This window comes from Nanorana parkeri, unplaced genomic scaffold (assembly GCF_000935625.1).
Source record: "Nanorana parkeri isolate BGI_ZX_2015 unplaced genomic scaffold, ASM93562v1 scaffold519, whole genome shotgun sequence".
Taxonomy (NCBI): Eukaryota; Metazoa; Chordata; class Amphibia; order Anura; family Dicroglossidae; genus Nanorana; species Nanorana parkeri.
In genome coordinates, this window is record NW_017306787.1 from 457,641 (window position 1) to 477,227 (window position 19,587).

Below are 19,587 nucleotides of genomic sequence, written 5' to 3' on the forward strand. Positions count from 1 at the left end.
AGCTGGCTTCCCAGCCAATCAGGAAGCCAGGCCGTGAGTCATTACGCGTGGCCCGGCTTCCTGATTGGCCAGGAAGCTGGCTCCATGTTCCCTCGCGGCACTGCCGGTCAGAGGGAGAAGCTCTGGTATTGGGATAAGTATCGGAGCATTTGGACGAGTACTGGCCCAAATAATTGGTATCGGAACCGATACCTATAATAGCATCGGTGCATCCCTAGTTAAAATCAAAGCAAAAATCTGAACGATATTCATCAAGTCTCTGATGGCGTAATTAAATCTTCTGATGAGATATTTCATACGAGTGCTTGTATGAAAATCTAAGGGTGTATGGCCAGCTTTAGGCGTTTGCTGAACCTAGATTTTATGTCACACAATAAAAGGGGATATAAATTGCAGTTTCTTCGTCTTATACTCTACAGACCTGGAACATGGGGTAGGTGAGGAAGGTCTCCAGAGTTCGCTCCTCACAGTCTGGTTTGGCTTCATATTGTTTCAATAGTTTATCAAAGTCTCGATTTTGCTTGCAGTGTGCCAGGATCTGCAGGCTGTACTGATGGTTCCGTACAAACTCTTGGTAAATGTTCAACATCGGCAGGAGGATGTCAAACAGATCCGCTGAAAAGACAGTGAGGAGACCGATGTGTAATCAATTACCGGATTACTGGCAGCAGTGTGACAGCAGTGACAAGAGTCATACAGAGATTCAGAAACATGTATCAGAGAAAAAGACAATTCCTCACCCAACACCAGTGTGGGCCAGCTGGAGATCCGAGCCTTCAGGCCCTGATAAAAGATCTGGTGCAAAAACATGATGGTCTCACTGTAAAAGAAAAGGGTTATATAAATGGATATTGTTTGCCCTTAGCGAAGCACTAATGCCAACGCTGCCCAAACACTATACAAATCTGATGGTACAAAATTTCAGACCGACAATGGGAATTGGCACTCATGGTGCATCGATCATTGGGACAACGCCCCGAAAATCCTTACTAGGTGGTATCTCACCCCATATAGATTATCAAAAATATACCCAACATCTTCCCCCCTTTGCTGGTGAAATTGCGGCCAAGTGGGTAGTTTACCTCATGTTTTTTGGTTTTGTAGACGATTACCAGGTTTTTGGCACTCAATTTCTAGGCTCCTGACCAAATCTTCAGGCATCAATTTCTCACTATTGCCTGAGACGGCACTCTTAAAGGAGAACTATGGGGTTAAGGCTTTTCCCCATAGTTCTCCTTAGGGTAACGGGAGGACACAAACTAGCGTCCTCCCGTCACCCTAGGCTCAGTATACCGCGAGCTGTAGCTCGCGGTATACTGAGACGCCACAGTATACCGCGAGCTGCTGCTCGCAGTATACTAAGACGCCGCAGCTGAAGCGGATCCCGACAATTATGTCTGGATCTGCCCAGCTGCGTGACTGACACCTGGCTCTGCCTATCTAGAGGCAGAGCCAGCTGTACCCGCCCCCCCGTCCGTTCCGCCAGTCAGCTCTGGCGGATCGGAACGGGGGGAATCCAGCACCTCCCGTCACGGCAGAGAGCCGTGACAGGATCGAGAGGTGAGTGAACGCCGGTATGTGTTCGCTCACCTCCCGATCTACTGAGCCAACCTGTGACAGTCTCATTGTCACAAGTCGGCTAGAACTATGAGGTGAGTGAAAAGCACTCACCTCATAGTTCTCCTTTAAGTATTTCTGTTGATAAATATCCTCCTCAATATAGATCTGTTGTCATGCATATTTTATTTTCAGCTAGGATCCTTATAGCCCGCAATTAGCATTCTCCCAATATCCATATCTAAAAATTTTCATAAAGTTTCCTCCAATTGTCACTACGAACGACTTACTGCATATAGATTGAATTCACAGACCCTATTCCATAAAAGAAGTGACGCATGGATTCAATTTTCCAAATCCGTTTCTGAAATTGCGAATGTAGTTTGACTTTTTCTCTGTTAAGGTGCCCATACACTGTACGATTATCGTATGATAATCGCGCAGTGTACGGAAGGCGTGCAACCGTTTCTACTGTACGGTCGCACGTCTTCCGTCGAACAAGCAGGCTGGAAAACCCGTCGAGAATCGTGCGATTCTCGGCGGGTTAGTGGCGTGCTTGTTCGACAACTGCCGAACGGGCCGGTGTGCGGACGATCTTCAAGTACGATCTGCCTGTCCATGATGGGCAGATCTTACATTTTTTAAGTTACTTTACAACCCTCGCAAGACAAAAGTCTTGCGAGGGTTGTAAAGTGTATGGCCAGCTTTACACTGTGTGCCCTTATTGGAACAAATTGATCAATCCATTGCTCCTTCCATATCCCTTATCTTCCCCCTTGTTTCGCTCTCCCTCCACCCTACCCTTTACCTACCCTCAACTACCACTACAGCCTCTCCTTATCTACTCCATCTGCAACACCTCTTTATTCCCCAGATCTTCTAGAATCTTTGTATAAAATGCCCGATTTAGATTCTATGACTCTCATAAGATTATACCTGTAGTCATCGATTTCCAGGCACTTAGAATATTCGTACTTTTATGGTTCCAATGTCTGTAATTGCACCTGTTCTGATTGTTTCTGATATATAAAGAAATAAAGAAAATGATCTTCCATTTCTCATACTTTTGTGGACCCCGGATTTACTCCAATATTTTCAATGCTGATAAGCTCAGAATATTTTAAATTGTAAATAATATTACTTAATTGTATTTTGTATAGATCAAGGGTAGGCAACCTTGGCACTCCAGCTGTGGTGTAACTACAAACCACATCGTGCCTCTGAGGCTGTCACTCTTATAATGTCTTTTGGGACTTGTAGTTCCACAACAGCTGGAATCCTGAAGTTACCTACCCCTGGTATATACCATTCTTGCTTTTTCTAAAATACATGCTGTACATCCTTTAGGACAGGATCACACCATTTTCCGGACCAGATCGGAAACGCGGTGCATTGAGTTTTGCCGCGTTTTTACCGCAATGTTTTTTAGCTTAAAATGGGCCTACAGGTGCGTTCCAGTGCGTTTGTGATCCATTTCCATGTGTTCCAGTGCATTCCAGACCAGAGAAAATGAGGCAAGCAGTATTCTGTTTTTTGTCTCGACCGGAACAGACTGCGCTGGTGTGAACGGAGCCCAGAAATACCATGGGGATACATTGGGATGCTTTTTTGGTCCTGGAACAAACTGTTCTGGTCTGGACATGATCTGGATATGGTGTGAACAAGCCCTTAAAGAAGGAGTGGAAACATTAATATGGAATTCAGGAATAAGTCTGTCTAATCAAGGAGCAAGCAGGATTTTCTTTAAGGGGCCAGCTCTATTGACAACAACTAGAAGGAAAACTTTAAAAACTAGGTGTAGGCTGTAATTTATAAGAAGCATAGGCTTCCTGGGCACTGAGATTTGACCAGCCCTGCACAGCACAGTGGTCACAGTTGACCACCACAATGTTACAACAAAGTGATTATCTGAAAGCCATCAGAAAGTCTTTTTATCTTGTACCATCTCATGCTGCATGGAATGCATTACACTCAACAGGTGCCATTCCTGAAATTGATTTTCTTGTGGCAGTGTAATTAGTAAGTAGAGTTGCACAGATACTTTTCGAGTACCAGTGCAGATACTTGGCATTTTCATGAGAACTACCAGGGTTGCAGCGGTTGCAGCTGGGACCTGGCTCTGGCACTCCACCACTGTCCTGAAATCATTAGTCGATATTGTTTTAGAAAAACTGTCACATGACAATAAACAAAAATGTATCAGTACTCGTACTTGTAAGTACTCGGCAAGTACCAGTACTCGTACTCGCAAAACTGGTATCTGTGCATCCTTTTATTTATATTTATAAAAACATTAAAACAGAGATGTACAAATCCCAGGAGCTCCGTGTGCTCCTTACAAATGACAGCTGCCTCATAATTTTTGAATTTTTCTATAGTGTAGTCTTGGAGCTCAAAAGTATCGGTACATGTACTCGTACTTGTACCGAGTACTGTACTTGGTATCTGTGCAACCCTATTAGTAAGCATGCTGATGCTGCTGACAGACACAATGGTGCATCCTCTAATACAGCGGTTCTCAACCTGTGGGTCGTGACCCAAAAGTGGGTCCCAACTCACTGTTGAGGGGGTCGCAGCATCCACTTCTGCTGTGCTAGGTGGGAGGCTCCTCAGCCTCCTCCTAGCGCAGCAGTGTCAGTCAGCGGGAGGACAGCAGAGGCTGTGAATATAAAAGTGCCGCTATACACACTTCCTGGCCGCTGCAGCGACATCTAGTGGCCGGGGAGTGTGTACAGCGGGGCTTTCCTATTCTGCTGCATGGAGACAGAGCAGGCAAGCAGGTAGCAGGGGCTGGGGAGGGCTTGTATTCTTGTGAGTGTGCTTCTATTTTTAGTCCCAAGTCCAGCGCGTTACTAATTCTGGAGTTGGGGGTCACCACAACTTGGCAAATGTTACCAAGGGGTCCCGGCCCTAGAAAGGTTGAGAACCACTGCTCTAATGGCTACAAATCTCAATATGACACACACAGACACAAGCATGTGACAATCTGTAAACTACTTCTACTATAATCTGTAAACTCAAATTATGTGCAGATTATTACAAGGAACATACATTTTACAGCACACAGGATCATCGCCCCTTAATATACATTTTTGTCAGGCCCCCAGATAAAGCGCATGCACCTTGGTGTGTCATGAGAGACCCAGCTGTTTCTTCTGTGTTCTTGCAGCAGGCCCCCTGATAAAGCCCATGCTCCTCGGTGTGTCATGAGAGACCCAGCTGTCTCTTCTGGGTTCTTGCAGCAGGCCCCCTGATGAAGCCCATGCACCTCAATGTGTCATGAGAGACCCAGCTGTGTAATCTGGGTTCTTGCAGCAGGCCCCCTGATAAAGCCCATGCTCCTCGGTGTGTCATCAGAGACCCAGCTGTTTCTTCTGTATTCTTGCAGCAGGCCCCCTGATGAAGCCCATGCACCTCAGTGTGTCATGTCATGAGAGACCCAGCTGTCTCTTCTGGGTTCTTGCTGTAGGCCCCCTGATGAAGCCCATGCACCTCATTGTGTCATGTCATGAGAGACCCAGCTGTTTCTTCTGCGTTCTTGCTGCAGGCCCCCTGATGAAGCCCATGCACCTCATTGTGTCATGTCATGAGAGACCCAGTGGTCTCTTCATTGTTCTTGCAGCAGGCTCCCTGATGAAGCCCATGCACCTCAGTGTGTCATGTCATGAGACCCAGCTGTCTCTTCTGGGTTCTTGCAGCAGCCCCCTGATGAAGCCCATGCACCTCGGTGTGTCATGAGAGACCCAGCTGTCTCTTCTGGGTTCTTGCAGCAGCCCCCTGATGAAGCCCATGCACCTCAGTGTGTCATGTCATGAGACCCAGCTGTCTCTTCTGTGCTCTTGCAGCAGGCCCCCTGATGAAGCCCATGCACCTCATTGTGTCATGTCATGAGAGACCCAGCTGTCTATTCTGTGTTCTTGCACTGGGCTCCCTGATGAAGCCCATGCACCTCGGTGTGTCATGAGAGACCCAGCTGTCTCTTCTGGGTTCTTGCAGCAGCCCCCTGATGAAGCCCATGCACATCGGTGTGTCATCAGGGGGCCGGCTGCAAGAGTCAGCTGGTCCCCTGATGACACGCAGTGCCACATATGCCATAAAGCACCCCAAGGCTTCCTGACACCAGTATTCCAGGAGGCTTGGACATCATTGTCACCTAGGTGGGAATCCTAGGAGAGGTCCTGAAGAAAAAGGTATTTTTGGAAAAAAATAAATTGTTTGATTTTGAGAAAGAAGGGCACTAGAAGTGCAACAAGGGGAAGGTGGGTGGGGAGGGTGAAGGCCCACTTTCAGTTTTAGTCTCCCTTACCTATCTCCGATTACCTATAACTAACTATATAAAAGATAAAATACACCCAGTGTTGACAGAGAACAAATACATTCATACGCTCTAAAACTGTTCTGTTTTTCAACAAGGTCCCCAACCAATGCTGCAAGTATCTCCACCTGTTCAGGAAAATGCTGCTGACATCATCATGGGTGATTGATGGCTTCTTGGAGCTAGCCGCCATGCGCAGAGGACGCAGAAAGTTGTTGACCAAAATATGCAACTGCTGAACATATTCCGATTCTGCTTCTAGCATGCTGAACACAACCTGGTTTCTCTTGCGCATGCTGTCGGCATGGGGAGACCTCGAGTAATCCTGGATTATACTTTTCCACTTCCGCCGACATAGCCATCCACGCAGGAAGCTTTGTACCTGTGAAGAAGACACATATTGGAACAGGTTACAAACTGACTAATGATGTTAAGGAGCTGATCTATAAAGCGTTTACCCCCCTTAAAGCTGGGCAAATGACGTTCACAGCGAAGGAGCCAAGGAGCATAGGAAAATCCTTTGCTCCTCAGCTCTATCTAGTGGCAGTAATGAGCTGCGAATGTCACCGTCCCGCTATACGCTGCGCAAACACTTTAGTAATCATCCCCTGAAGGTATTGTGATGGCTGGAAAGCTATATAGCTAAACATAGTGACAAACAGCTGAAAATACTGTTACCTTCTTTATCTTCCTAATGTCAGTGTCTTCATTTTGAGCATTGCTTGTTGTTGATTGGATACGCTCGTTATCTTTCAGTAATGACGCAATCTGTAAGAAATAATCAGGAATGAGAACACAGTGGAAATTATTTACTGCGGTAATATTTCTCTCTTAGGCCAGTGCCAGACCATATGCAAACGAAGTTCCTATCGTTTCAAATTTTATGCATTTAGGGCTTGTTCACACCAATTCCAGTGCGTTTCAGAGTGCTAGCTGCTGGAACGCACAGCAATCGTATCTAAACGCCAAATTAAAAAAATTTATATATGCCAGCTTACCAATACTTAGATATGGTGGCTGCATTCGTTTTCTTTATTTAGGCTTTTTTCTTTTATTTTCACCTGGAGATCTGGCCAGCAAGTCTGTTATTTTCCTTCTTCCTTTAAAGAAGGACTCCGGGGGAAAATTATTATTAACCCTTCCAGTGGGGCTACCCCCGCACTGCAAGTGCTCTTTGTGTCTAGGGAGGAAATTTTAAAATTATGGGTACAAGGCCTCATAAATCATCACTTTGTATAGGACGTGAGGACACTGAGAAACATCCCAATGCTGCAGCATAGGAGGATACTGGCGGGAGGCAGCAATGTCATAGCTGGTCGGCTTGGGTGAGTATAGCTTTGTTATTTTCCTCCCTAGACTAAACCGAGCACATGATCCGTGCAGTGCGGGGGTAGCTCCACTGCGAGGGTTAATAAAACATTTCCACGGAGTTCTGCTTCAACAGACCAAGCGATCCAGCAAAAGTGGCCATTGAACGCTAACGGGGGGCTTACAATGATCAACATTTGTTCAATTATATAAAACCTTTATCCAAAAAGGAAAATAAACTTTTGCTGCAAATGATTAAAAGTGTTACTTGGAGGTCAGATTTCATTTGTTAGTGAAGTCCATCCAAATCTGCTGCAGCATCTCTAACATTACCCTACAACAGGGTGACAATGCTGCTGTCCAAGGGTGACTCCATTGCTCCTCCATAGAGTGGTGCCAACCAGGGGTGTCCCCAGGAGTGGTGTCACACGGAGCAGCCGCCAGGTGGCACTGTGGTAAGATCAGAAATAATGGAGCAGGATACAGCCTTCCAGGGTATAGAGGGTTAATGTAGATGTTGTTTATGAAAAGCACAACTCTAACATTCATAAATATTCAGATTCTTGGCCTTTAATATCAAATAATTCTCATTATCACATCAAAGTGTCAGCAGCTGTGACCAAGACATCACATCCCAATGACACTAAGTCCTACTCCTATTTATCTCTGCACAAAGCATTCACAGCTATGACACCCAAAACAAAGGAGACTGAACTGCAAATGAGTGAAATATACATCAATGGTAAAGTGTAATGTGCCGCCATGGATGCAGGTGGGGAGGTGCTCACGCTACTACAAGGGAACTTCAGTGGCTTGCGTCCATTATGGGACACAGCTGAATCTGTACTTAAATGTGTGTGTTAAAAAAGGCTTTTCCCTTTATTTTCATCTGATGATCCCGTCAGTAACACACTTCCTTTCCTAGGGTGGCAAAACAACACTCCCGCCCTCCTCTCAATAACATAGGAAGGAGTTGTTCTGTAGTGCATGGGGGTCAACTGGCAGGGCTGATAACACTGCTTGAGATAAGCCTGCAGCATGCACAGGACAAAGGATAGCACTGAATTTCTGGCAGGACCCATATTTTTTGCACTTTTCGAACAGATGTAACAAAACGATTTCAGTTTTATATTTAGCAGATCAAAATGGAGCAAAAAGAAGTTCATTGTTAGGTTTTACGTGATTATTATTATTACAGGTATTTATATAGCTACAACAATTTGCGCAGCACTTTACATACTGCACGTTCACATCAGTCCCTGCCCTCAAGGAGCTTACAATCTAAAGTCTATCTCGCATGCATACAAAGCCAATTTAGACAGCAGCCAATTTACCTTCCAACATGTCTTTGGAGTGTGGGAGGAAACCGGAGTACCTGGAGGAAACCCACACAAGCACAGGGAGAACATGCAAACTCATTGCAGATAGTGTCCTGACCGGGATTTGAACCAGGGACCCCCAGTGCTGCAAGCCATTCTGTTGCCCACTAATGCACTAATTACAACATGGTTTCAAACTTCCCCTAAGGCTGTATACCATGGAACCTCCCTAAGCATGCTGAAATTCATATTGCAATATACTACATCATACATCCAGAATTTACTCTGCCAACAAATGTATAAACTCCTTTGTCCTCCAGCAGAAACATTCAGCGAATGTACCGGATGCATGTTCAAGTGGCAGCTGTATAAACAATGGAACCTCTGCTATGAGTCAGTGGTGATCTGGCTCACCTGAAAACAATTCTGCCACGAATCTCAGATTTTCCATGTGTATTGTCATATTGTTATCATCATATTTCATGTACAGACTTATATGTGCGCCTCCTACTGGCAGGACCTGGAAGTTTACTTTTAGTGTATCTCTATGGGTGAGGGTAGTCCATGTACAAAGATAGAAATATCAAGCTGGATCTGCCATTGTGGATGTTTGTGTAACAGAATGTGTCTCACCTCGGCTTTAAGACGTTCTACCTCCACCTCTCCGTCTTCTATTTGCTGCCTCAGTTGCTTTGCCACCTTCTTCTCAGTTTCCACAATTTGCAGTAAATGCAAATATTTCTGCATGAGAGCTTCATGTTCAGTTACGAGGGTCTTGTAACTGAGAAAAGAAATGGACATAGTAAGTTGAACTGTACTTACACATGTAACCCTAACAGTAAACATGATCTTCATAAGACTTCATTTATTACAAGAATTTATATATAGTCTGACAATTTATATCAGGGCCAGACAAATCCCAGGAGCCTGGTCGCCAATGCTCCTTAAAAAAGACAGCTGACGTCTAATTTTTAAGGTTTTCTCTAGTTGTTGTCAATGGAGCTAGCTCATAAAAAATCTTGCTGGCTACTGAATTCTATATTAATTTCTCCACCCCTGATTTATACAGCACTTTACATACTGCACATTCTCATCAGTCACTGCCCACAAGCAGCTTACAATCTAAGGTCCAGATTTTGTCTGCTCCAGTTTTGATAAATTCCCCTCACACTATCTAGGGCCAATCTAGACAATCAGTAATTTAGACCTACCAGTATGCCTTTTAAGTGTTGCAGGAAACCCACAAATGCACAGGTAGAACTTTGCAAACTCCATGCAGCTAGCATCCTGGACAGGATTCGAGTCAAGAAACTTAATGCTACAAGGCAGGCATGCTAACCACTAAGTACAAGGCAGGCATGCTAACCACTAAGCCACTGTGCTACCCTTATTTGTTATGCTGTTACCATCAGCAATTAAATTGCAGACATGTTAGCACTGATAGTGTTAACCACTGCCCATCTTGTGACAATGGATGACTGTAAAGGTGCCCATACACCTGCCGATTATCATACGATAATTGCGGGTGATCCTGCGATCGTACGACAATCGGCAGGTGTATGGAAGGCGTGCGACTGTTTCTACTGTAAGGTCGCAAGGCTCTTGTCTCCCGAGCAGGCTTGAAAACCCGCTGAGAATCGTACGATTTTCGGCGGGTTAGTGGTGTCATGCGATGGATGTAAGGTGTATGGGCACCTTAAGGGCTTGTTCATACCAATTGTGGTGCGTTCCAGAGCGGCAGCTGCTGGCACGCACCCCAATCGGTCACAAAACTTTCCCTTTCGTTCTGGGGCGGGAGGGGGATTGGCGGTGCATTGAAGTCAATGGCAAAACATTGCCTGCGTTCCGGTCCACTGCAAACGAAAAAAATAGAGCATGCAGCATGTGGGTGGGGGTCGTGTTTGCGGTGCTATTGACTTCAATGCACGGCCACGTCCCCTCCCGCCCCAGTACGAAGGGGGAAGTTTTGTGAGCGAATGCACTGCATTCCAGCAGCTGCCGCTCTGGAACACACCGCAATTGGTGTGAACAAGCCCTGAATGCTCACCATAATTACTAAACTATGAATAGAAACCATATTATAATTGTAACATTTATACACTAAGGCCTCATTCACACGAGAAAAGGCCGGCACGTACAGCTCCGTGCTGCGTGCACAGCCGTATCAGGCAGCTCCCAGGAAGGACAGGTGCTGCGTGTGATTAGGACGCAGCCCGTCCTTCACTATGGGACTACTCGGCTGTACGACGCCCTACGCTCCCCCCAAGTGCAGGTCCGTACGGGTGCGGGTGTCCGTACTCATACACTGACAGGATGGATCCTGTCTGCGTCCGAGCCGGGACACCTGCACTTGGGGTGAGCGTAGGGCGGCGCACGGCCGCGTAGTCCCATAGAGAAAGACAGGGGCTGCGTACTAATCACACGCAGCACCTGTCTTTACCGGGAGCTGCACGATGCGGCCTTTTCTCGGGTGAATGAGGCCTTAGACATAACGCTAACTGCCAGGGAAGCAATCATTTGTGTCTTCCCCTCCATAGGTCCTCACTTACCGCCCAAAATATCTACATCACAGCTGGTAAAAATCTAGTGCCAGACTGCCCATGTATGCCTGTCCCACAGGCTACCTGAACTGCAGAAGCAATGTCAAGTCTGAAGGATGTAAGGTGCCGACGCAGGCAGCACGGGACTAGATTTTAACCAGCCAAGCAGCAGACAATGCAGGGACAGACAATGTTAAAATCTGGTCTACAACTGATAATGAGATCTGGAATCACAGGGTTAATTATGGTAAACATGAATTCCACAGCCCCCTCCTAAATTTTACATAGGGGGGATCTAGGTTGGATTTTCAAGCAAATAAACAAGACTTAAAAAAGTAAGCAATAATTTTTATTTTGTTGAAGTTATGTTATGTGAATGGGAACATATCACAAATCTAAAATATGTTTTATTCCCAATTTGGCTGCAAAAGTGGAAATCAACTTTAAGCTTAATTCTTCACTATGTGCAGTCCAGTGAGAAACTTGTTGCTCCAGCTGCTGACATAAACGGTGTACAGGTGAAGTTAGGAGTGGCAAATAAGGATATGCCTGTAGCATTAATTCCTTTACACTTGAGTGGCTTAAGAATGCAAGTTCTTGATTGTCAGCCCAATAATCTTCTCAGACAAAGCATCAGTCACAGGAGCACAGCACATTTTCACATTATGTGATGCTGCTTCATATTGCATAACATTCTCCTTAAAGGCTCCGCTCATCTAAATGCAGTATTTTAGTTATAGGTGGCCATCTCTTAAACAATATGTGCGCTTATCCTTTAAGAGATGGCCCCGTTGAACCTCATTGACTGTGGAGGTGCGGACAGCGGAAAGAAGATTTCAATTACAGGATTTGGAGGTCATTGCTGCAGGATGCAGTTAATTAAAGAAGTGTGGTTTACCTTTAGATTGGAAAGGGGTGCAAAGGATAAATGCACATAGTGTAAAATTGCTTTTGAAAGGATTGAAAGGATTTCGTCTTCTACTTCCTTTTGTGTCTCCAGGAAAGAAATGGAAGGGAAATTTCCCCAATGGGGCACAGATAGCAGAAAATAGCCTGCCAGGGGTTTTAACCTTTTCATAATCTATCCACTACTGAAAAGAAACATTTTGGCTATCCATACACTCAAAGGGAAAGAGGGAAGGGAGATTATGATGTGACCATGGTTCATGTTATACACTAAATATGGGTGTAACATGAAACATGGTTTAGAAAGGTAGTAAACTTGGCCTTTAAGTCTTACAGGGTGTGCATGTTGGCCTTGTGCCAAATTAAACTTTAATAACGTTGGATGTACAGATGATGTAAGCACACTGTAGGTATTAATTAGTAGAGATTAAGTCTTACATGTTTTAAAATGATGTCATGTGACATTAAAACTGTCGTGTATTCATCAAAACTATGTTCTATGTATGAATCATTATTATCAGTGGTTCCCTTTAGACCTCACAGTTATTTCAAGGGTTCCTCCTTGTAATGATGAAAAAGTCCAATTTAGAGTATTTGGCTGTGAAGGTTCTCATTTACCCAGGACATATTCAACTGGACTTGTTCTGTATTGTTAATGATATTACAACACCCATGCAAGGAGCTCAGAGCTGAGAAAGCATTACAGAGAATGTCCAGTTGAATGTGACTAACTGCTTTTAGCTGCATTTAGGCCAAGGTTCCCACACCTCGGCGGCACCCTTTTTGCACCTTTGTACGCACATGTTCAGCTTTCGGTTATTTGCGCGTTTATGCGCACTGTGCACATTTGTACACACGTACATGCAGACGCGCATTTTGACTGGCAGCTTATGAAACAAACATGCATTTAAACGCGCAAGAAAAATGTGCAACATGCTTCTGCCGCGCATTTGTGGGAGTTTCCATTGGATTCTATAGTGCAAAAATATGCTTTTAACTGCCCAAAGAAGCTCATGTACCTTTACGGGCGTTTGGCATTTTCCTGCTGGCGTTTTTCTGCTCAGGTGTGTACAGGGGCCATTGAAAATCATGGGATTTCTTGTGTTGGGCATCTAAAAATGCTTTTCCAACTGCTCAAAAATGCCTAGGTGTGAAACAGGCCTTATAGTATTGGTTTGAGAGCTACTAAATGACAGGAGGTAATTTGAAGGTTAAGTTGTATGTTGAATAACATTATATAACCTGAAAAATGTATGTGGGTAGGGTAATAAATTGTGTCTGATATGGAAAATCTTGAATCGACAGGACTCCTCCTGTGTACTTCACATTGGCACAATACCAATAGTCTTATGCTGCTTAGGAGTCTAAAATATACAGCCAGGTTATCCATAATTTTATTTCCACTTATATCTGTAAAAACAAAAGCCAAGGCAACTGGACTTGCTGTATTTGTCTTGAAGACGTTTCACTGGACATCAGACCAGCTTTCCCAATTCAGAATAACTTGTACAAAAATTATCTGGGAATAAATATGGTGAATTTTTGCACAAGTCATTCTGAATTGAGAAAGCTGGTCAGATGTCCAGTGAAATGTCTTTAAGAAAAATACAGCAAGTCCAGTTGCCTTGATTTGTTTTTTACAGATATACCATGACCTGGATGAATGAGAACCTTCACAGACATTTCCACTTATGTTATCAAAACAAAACTCCAAAGCAATGACATAACTTTAGCATAGCTGACCATATAACTAGAATAGATCCTGGTTGCACAAACAGCCCAGTACTCTCTAAATGCTCAAAAATTCATCCAGGTAGCAATAGCTTTTGTTAAATAATTTTGCATCAAATTGAAAACAACATATAGTTAAAAGCAAAGAGTATGCTGAAGTGTTAATGATTTTTGTTTAGGGATGTCCACATAACAGTTCAGATACCAGTCCCGATACTTGGCATCTTCATGAGAACTACCAGGGTTGCAGTGATTGCAGCTGGGACCGGGCTCTGACGCTCCACCACTGTCCTGAAATCATTAGTCTGTATTGTTTTAGAAAAACTGTCACATGACACTAAACAAAAATGTATCAGTACTTGTATCTGTGAGTACTTGGGCAAGTATCAGCACTTGTACTCGCAAAAATGGTATCAGTGCATCCCTTTATATATATTTATAAAAACAAAATCATACATTAAAACAGAGATGTACAAATCCCAGGAGCTCTGTGTGCTCCTTACAAATGACAGCTGCCTCCTAACTTTTGAATTTTTCTCTAGTCTAGTCTTGGAGCTCGAAAAGTATCTGTGCTTGTACTTGTACCGAGTACGGTACTTGTCATTGGTGCATGCCTACGTTTGATGGCACATGTCTTGGTAGTGGGAATGTCTTTCCAATGGACATGGGAGAACTAGAAATTCCCTTAATGATTTTGGCATGGGACCTTATAACATGCAGATATACCTGGGGTCCCATGAACAGAATTATTCACCACACAGCATTACTGTCATCTGTTGACTTTCTTCTCCTTAGCTACTAGGGGGATACCTGACAGCAGTACAGCAATACGGTTTGTGAAAGAGCAATGAAATATGAAATATTAAAAAGCCAAAACTCCAAAAGCTGCTAAACTTAATTGTGGGCATGCTCTCTTGTGCTCTTCAGATAAAAAAAATATAACAATAATATATGGCACCTTTAGAAAGTGAATACACCCCAAAAAACTGATTATAACTAATAATCTGGATAATAGTTTTACAGAACTAATGCACATTTGCATTAAAAACACAACTGATGTGTACAATAAAGGATCAGTCTTCAAAAACTGTTTTTGTTATAGGTGTATCCTGTTGGGTTGAGTCAGGCCATGGCTTCTTATATGTCTTGGATACTCCCAACAACAAGATCCCAAGATCAAATACTTATAGCTAGCGATGTCACAGCAAACTCTGGGGAGGTACCTGCCCATAGTTCCCAGGGTGCTTCAAACCCTCCAAGTGCCAGGATCCCCCTCACTTCTCAAATACAGTTTGAAAAGTAAGGTAAGATGGAATTATGTTCCCTCTCCCGGGATTCCTAGGAGACAGCAGCCAGTAGACACCAATGGAACTTGGCAAGCAAGTGTTAATACAATTACCACCTACTTGTTTCCCCGCTTACCACCAGGATCCTCTCCTGGGCGCCAGGGGTGCTGAAGAGCCCAGTGCCCGTCAGCATTGGGCACTGGTGCTTTGGGAGGGATATAACTCTCAAAGCAACCCACTAGCTGAAGAGCACTGCGGCTGGTATCTACATGGCAGGAGGCATGCCAATTTGCTGGCTGTTTATATTTGAAAGTTAGAGGAAAAATCCACATAAATAATATATTTAACCTTTTTAATGCTTTTTAAGGATTATAGAGAACTGAAGCTGGAAAAATTCCTCTGCTGCTTTTACAGCTGACTGTAAATATGACACCTGTTGGGTGTTCACTGGCTGTCACATTCCTCTAGTGCAAATTTACCAAAGCAACCATGAAATGCTAGACAAATGTCAGAAGGATGCATTGCTATAAAACATGTACTGGTGAATTTGCTGGAGAATCCTTCGTAAATATACACCTAAGCTGCTGTAAATGCATGTGCATGCAAATTTGCAGGTAAAGGTGCCCTGTAAGGTATAGGTATACGTTTGTTTTGCTTGCCAGAAGATGTGTACACACTTGTAATTATGGCAGCTTCAATACAGGTTACAGAGGGCTAGCATCCCAACTGCAATTTAGTAGGATTGGTACAGCCTAAGTCCAAACTCTATTTAGACATTAAGCAGAAACACAGCAACAAATGATGCAAGAATGAAAACAAATAGATTCAGTTAATTAAAGATTTAGCACATTAAAGAGCCTAAATAATTAATAGTGAGTGAACAGGCCAGTAGTCAGAATTCTTAACATGCACAATTTCCACATGGGCGACCCTATGAACACTAAACTGAAGGGCTCTTCAAATTGTCTCTATCATAGTTTTGTTGCATGCGTAGTCTCTGGACAGTGAATAGAGGCAGCCGTTCCCCAAAACATTCAACCATGTTCCATTTACTTAGAGAAAAAATTATCTGATAAAATGCTAGAGGTAATATTTTCATTTTTCCCTTGGACTAAGAGTGATTGTTTTTCTAGGTTCAGGGGTCCCCAAACTTTCTAAACAAAGAGCCAGTTTATTGTCCTCCAAACCTTTGGGAAGCTAGACTGTGGCCAGTGGGAGTAGAAAATGCCCCAGTGTTAGTTGTCAGGCTTGGTGGTCAGTAGGATTAAAGACATGCCCCAAGGCTTGTGTTCACTAGTATTAAAAAAATGACCTAGCACCTGTAGTAAGTGGGAGGAAGAATAATGTCTCATCATTGGTGTCAGTGGAGGGAAGATTGCCCCATCATTGGTATCAATGGGAAAAAAGTGCCCCATTATTGATTTTTAATGGGAGGAATTGTGGCCCATCAATTATGACAGTGGGAGGAATTGTACTCATTGTTGGTTTCAATGAGAGGAGTTATGCCCCATCTCTGTTGTCAATGGAAGAAATATTGCCTCATCCTTGGCATCAGTGGGAGGAATAGTGCCCTAAGGGCTAGATAAAGGCAAGCAAAGCACCAGATAAAAGAAAGCAAAGGGCTGCATCCAGCCTGCAGGCCGCAGTTTGGGGACCACTGGGTAGATTACTGAGGTCAAGTTTAGCCAAAACTATAAAATATGTAGCATAGATGTTATGAATACTTATTACTGGAATTAAGAAATTTAAGACATACCAACATACAACATGTCTCTGAAGTTCACAAAATAAAATGCAACAGAGCTGTGCAGCCCATACATTTGTGCTTTTTTTTTTTTTTTTACTGGGTGCTCTAATTGCATTATATGTTATCTAAATGTGCAAAGAATGGAAGCTGGTAGTGTATATGGAATGAATGCTGTGTGTGTAGGTGGAGTATGTTGTGGCAGTGCATGGCAATGCCGCAACGTAGTATGGCAACATTGGCACCCAGGACTCTCAGCCAAAGGGGCTGAGAGGGTCCAAAATGTAAACAATGTTATAAGGAAGAGCCTGGCTTTTCAGGTCCTTCCAGGTTTTCCTAAATGTAGCTGGGATCTGGAGCTCAGGAGATCTCTTAGACCCCATTCACACTGAGCGATTTATCGAGCGATTTTTGCAGCGATATCGCTCATATTTCCACGCGATATCGCTCTATGTAGCTTCTCCAATCCACTTCAATGGAGCTGTTCACATCTTGTCGCTCAATATCGCTCAATATCGCTTGTAGCTCGTCACTCCTACATGACACTTTTTTCGAGCGATGTTGAGCGATATTGCTCCTGATTGCATAGAGCCCAATAGGAAAAAGTCGCGCGACAAGTCGCTCAATATCACTCGTCGCGCAATATCGCTCAAAATCGCTCGATTTTCATGTCGCTCAGTGTGAATGGGGCCTTAGGCCTTGTTCACACCAAATGCAGAGCAGATCTGCATGAGTTTCTTCACACGCAGTGCAGTGGGTTGTGCCGCGTTTTTGATGCTTCCGGGCCGTTTTTGGTAAAAAAATAAATATATATATTTTTTTATAGTTTAAAATGGTCTTTCAGTGTGTTTGCATGCGTTTTTGATGCGTTTGCATACGTTCCAGAGCAGGTAAAATAGGGCCTGCTGCAGTTTTTTTTTACCTACTCTGGAACGGAACACTGCGATGTGAACTGGAGCTAAAAATACCATTGGAATACATTGGACGCAGTTTTGCTCCGGTCTGTAACTGCTCTGCTCTTGGAACGTGCTTGGTGTGAACAAGGCCTTATTAGGAGTCTGGACCAGAGTTCAGAGAGTTGTGTTGGAGTTGTGTGTGTGCAGGAGGCACACGGACACATGGAGACTCGGGTGCATGCTGGACGCACAAGGAACAGCCGGGGGAGGCTGGGAGAGGTCAGGAAGGTCGGTGACCCAAGGGACCAGTTGGACACCGCTGAGAGAGTCCGTGATCCACGGCTGGGAGAGCAATGTGAGTATCACACTGAGGTGTGCTGAGAGCCTTAGAGCTGAGGAAAGCTACTAAGGACAGTATATGCTACAAAGGACTGTATTTGCTAAAGAAGGCCGATTATCATGAAAAGTGCATGAAATGTTGGCCTTTATGTGAACAGGGGAAGGCTACCCCATGGATGACCAGAGACTTTGTGTTTGCCCTTTAATAAACTGCGTTTTACTTGAATTTCCTGGACTACAGTCGAGTGTCCTTGTTACAATGTTTAGGAGCTGCAACTTAGATGTACAGAAGCACTTTGTAAGTACACTGTACCTGGCTCGTGAGATGGCTGTTATCCACTCATCGCAGTCCTTCGAATCCTCTGTGCGTAGCTCCAAAGGCTTCTGATTTTCATGGTTAAAGTTGATGATAAAACAAAACTGCAAGAAAACACACATTCAGGAAATTAATATGAAGCACGGTGTACTATATTTCCCAATTCCTACTGATATCTGTACTTCACAACATGTCATATCTGTCCTCTGTTATTAACGTATTACTTCTTATGCCTACTGAAAGTGACTGTACTATACTGCCCATAAAACCAGGCCCGTCCTGCTGACTGTACTACACAGCTTCTGACAACTATAACTCTACATCATATTCCCTCATATCCTCTGCCAATGTTTAAATGACAAAACCCCTCACACCTTGTACTACAGAACTCTTCATACCTGTACACAACCAGTGACTGTACTATATCACCTCTCATGTCTATCTATATGTCAGTTACTGTACCAATATTCTTCTCACATCTGTCCATGACCAGTCACTATACCAGATAACCACTTGAACAATTGATAATTGTACTATATAACATACTATAATACTATAGCCCCTGTAAATGACTGTATTACATTACTCTCACACATAACCTCTACCAGATACTGGAATATGCAATGTCTTAGGTCTGTATTCTGCCAATGACTGCATCATATAACATCTCATACCAGTCCTCTGCCAATGACTGCACCATGTAACATCTCATATCTGGCCTCTGCCAATGACTGCACCATGTAACATCTCATATCTGGCCTCTGCCAATGACTGCATTATAAAACTACCAATGACTGTACTACATAACCTCTCAGTTCTAGCCTTTGCTAATGACCATATCATACATTATTTTAAACAATATCTGTACTGTCAGCGAATGGTCAACACAAACTCTTATACCTATCCTTTGATTGTGAATATACCACATAAGCTGTATTGTTAAACCTGTTCTCAGTCAATGACTCTACTGAACAAAAAGGACAAATCAAAATGTCCTAGAAACCCCATTATCAGTTGGTACTTGACAAAAGGTGCTATGTGGCTCAAACCATGGTAAGCTACAGTTAAGTAAATGGGACACTTGATTCTCAGATGAACTTCTGGCATTTGTACTCATCTTGTATCAGGACAAGTGAGCTCTGACATAACTGAGACATCAACTACTAAGTGTCAGTTAGCAGAATTTCTTCTCATATGGTAATATATAACATGAATAATCCCCAAATCCCTGTAAAAAAACTACTGAAACAGTAAGTGTAGGCAAATATAATTATCTATCTATCTATCTATCTATCTATCTATCTATCTATCTATCTATCTATCTATCTAT

The 19,587-nt window shown here is 43.6% G+C and overlaps 1 protein-coding gene across 1 annotated transcript in view; it reads right to left on the reverse strand.

Annotated features, from left to right (window-relative positions):
• Nucleotides 1–19,587, reverse strand: part of RASGRF1 (Ras protein specific guanine nucleotide releasing factor 1) — a 73,134-nt gene that overhangs the window by 39,723 nt on the left and 13,824 nt on the right. Inside the window, exons 4-9 of the mRNA XM_018561361.1 lie at nucleotides 18,255–18,361; nucleotides 9,133–9,280; nucleotides 6,551–6,640; nucleotides 6,001–6,254; nucleotides 741–820; nucleotides 422–615 (exon numbers count right to left, since the gene is read on the reverse strand). Coding sequence (XP_018416863.1) covers nucleotides 422–615; nucleotides 741–820; nucleotides 6,001–6,254; nucleotides 6,551–6,640; nucleotides 9,133–9,280; nucleotides 18,255–18,361 — 873 coding nt within the window. The remainder of the gene's footprint in view (nucleotides 1–421; nucleotides 616–740; nucleotides 821–6,000; nucleotides 6,255–6,550; nucleotides 6,641–9,132; nucleotides 9,281–18,254; nucleotides 18,362–19,587) is intronic.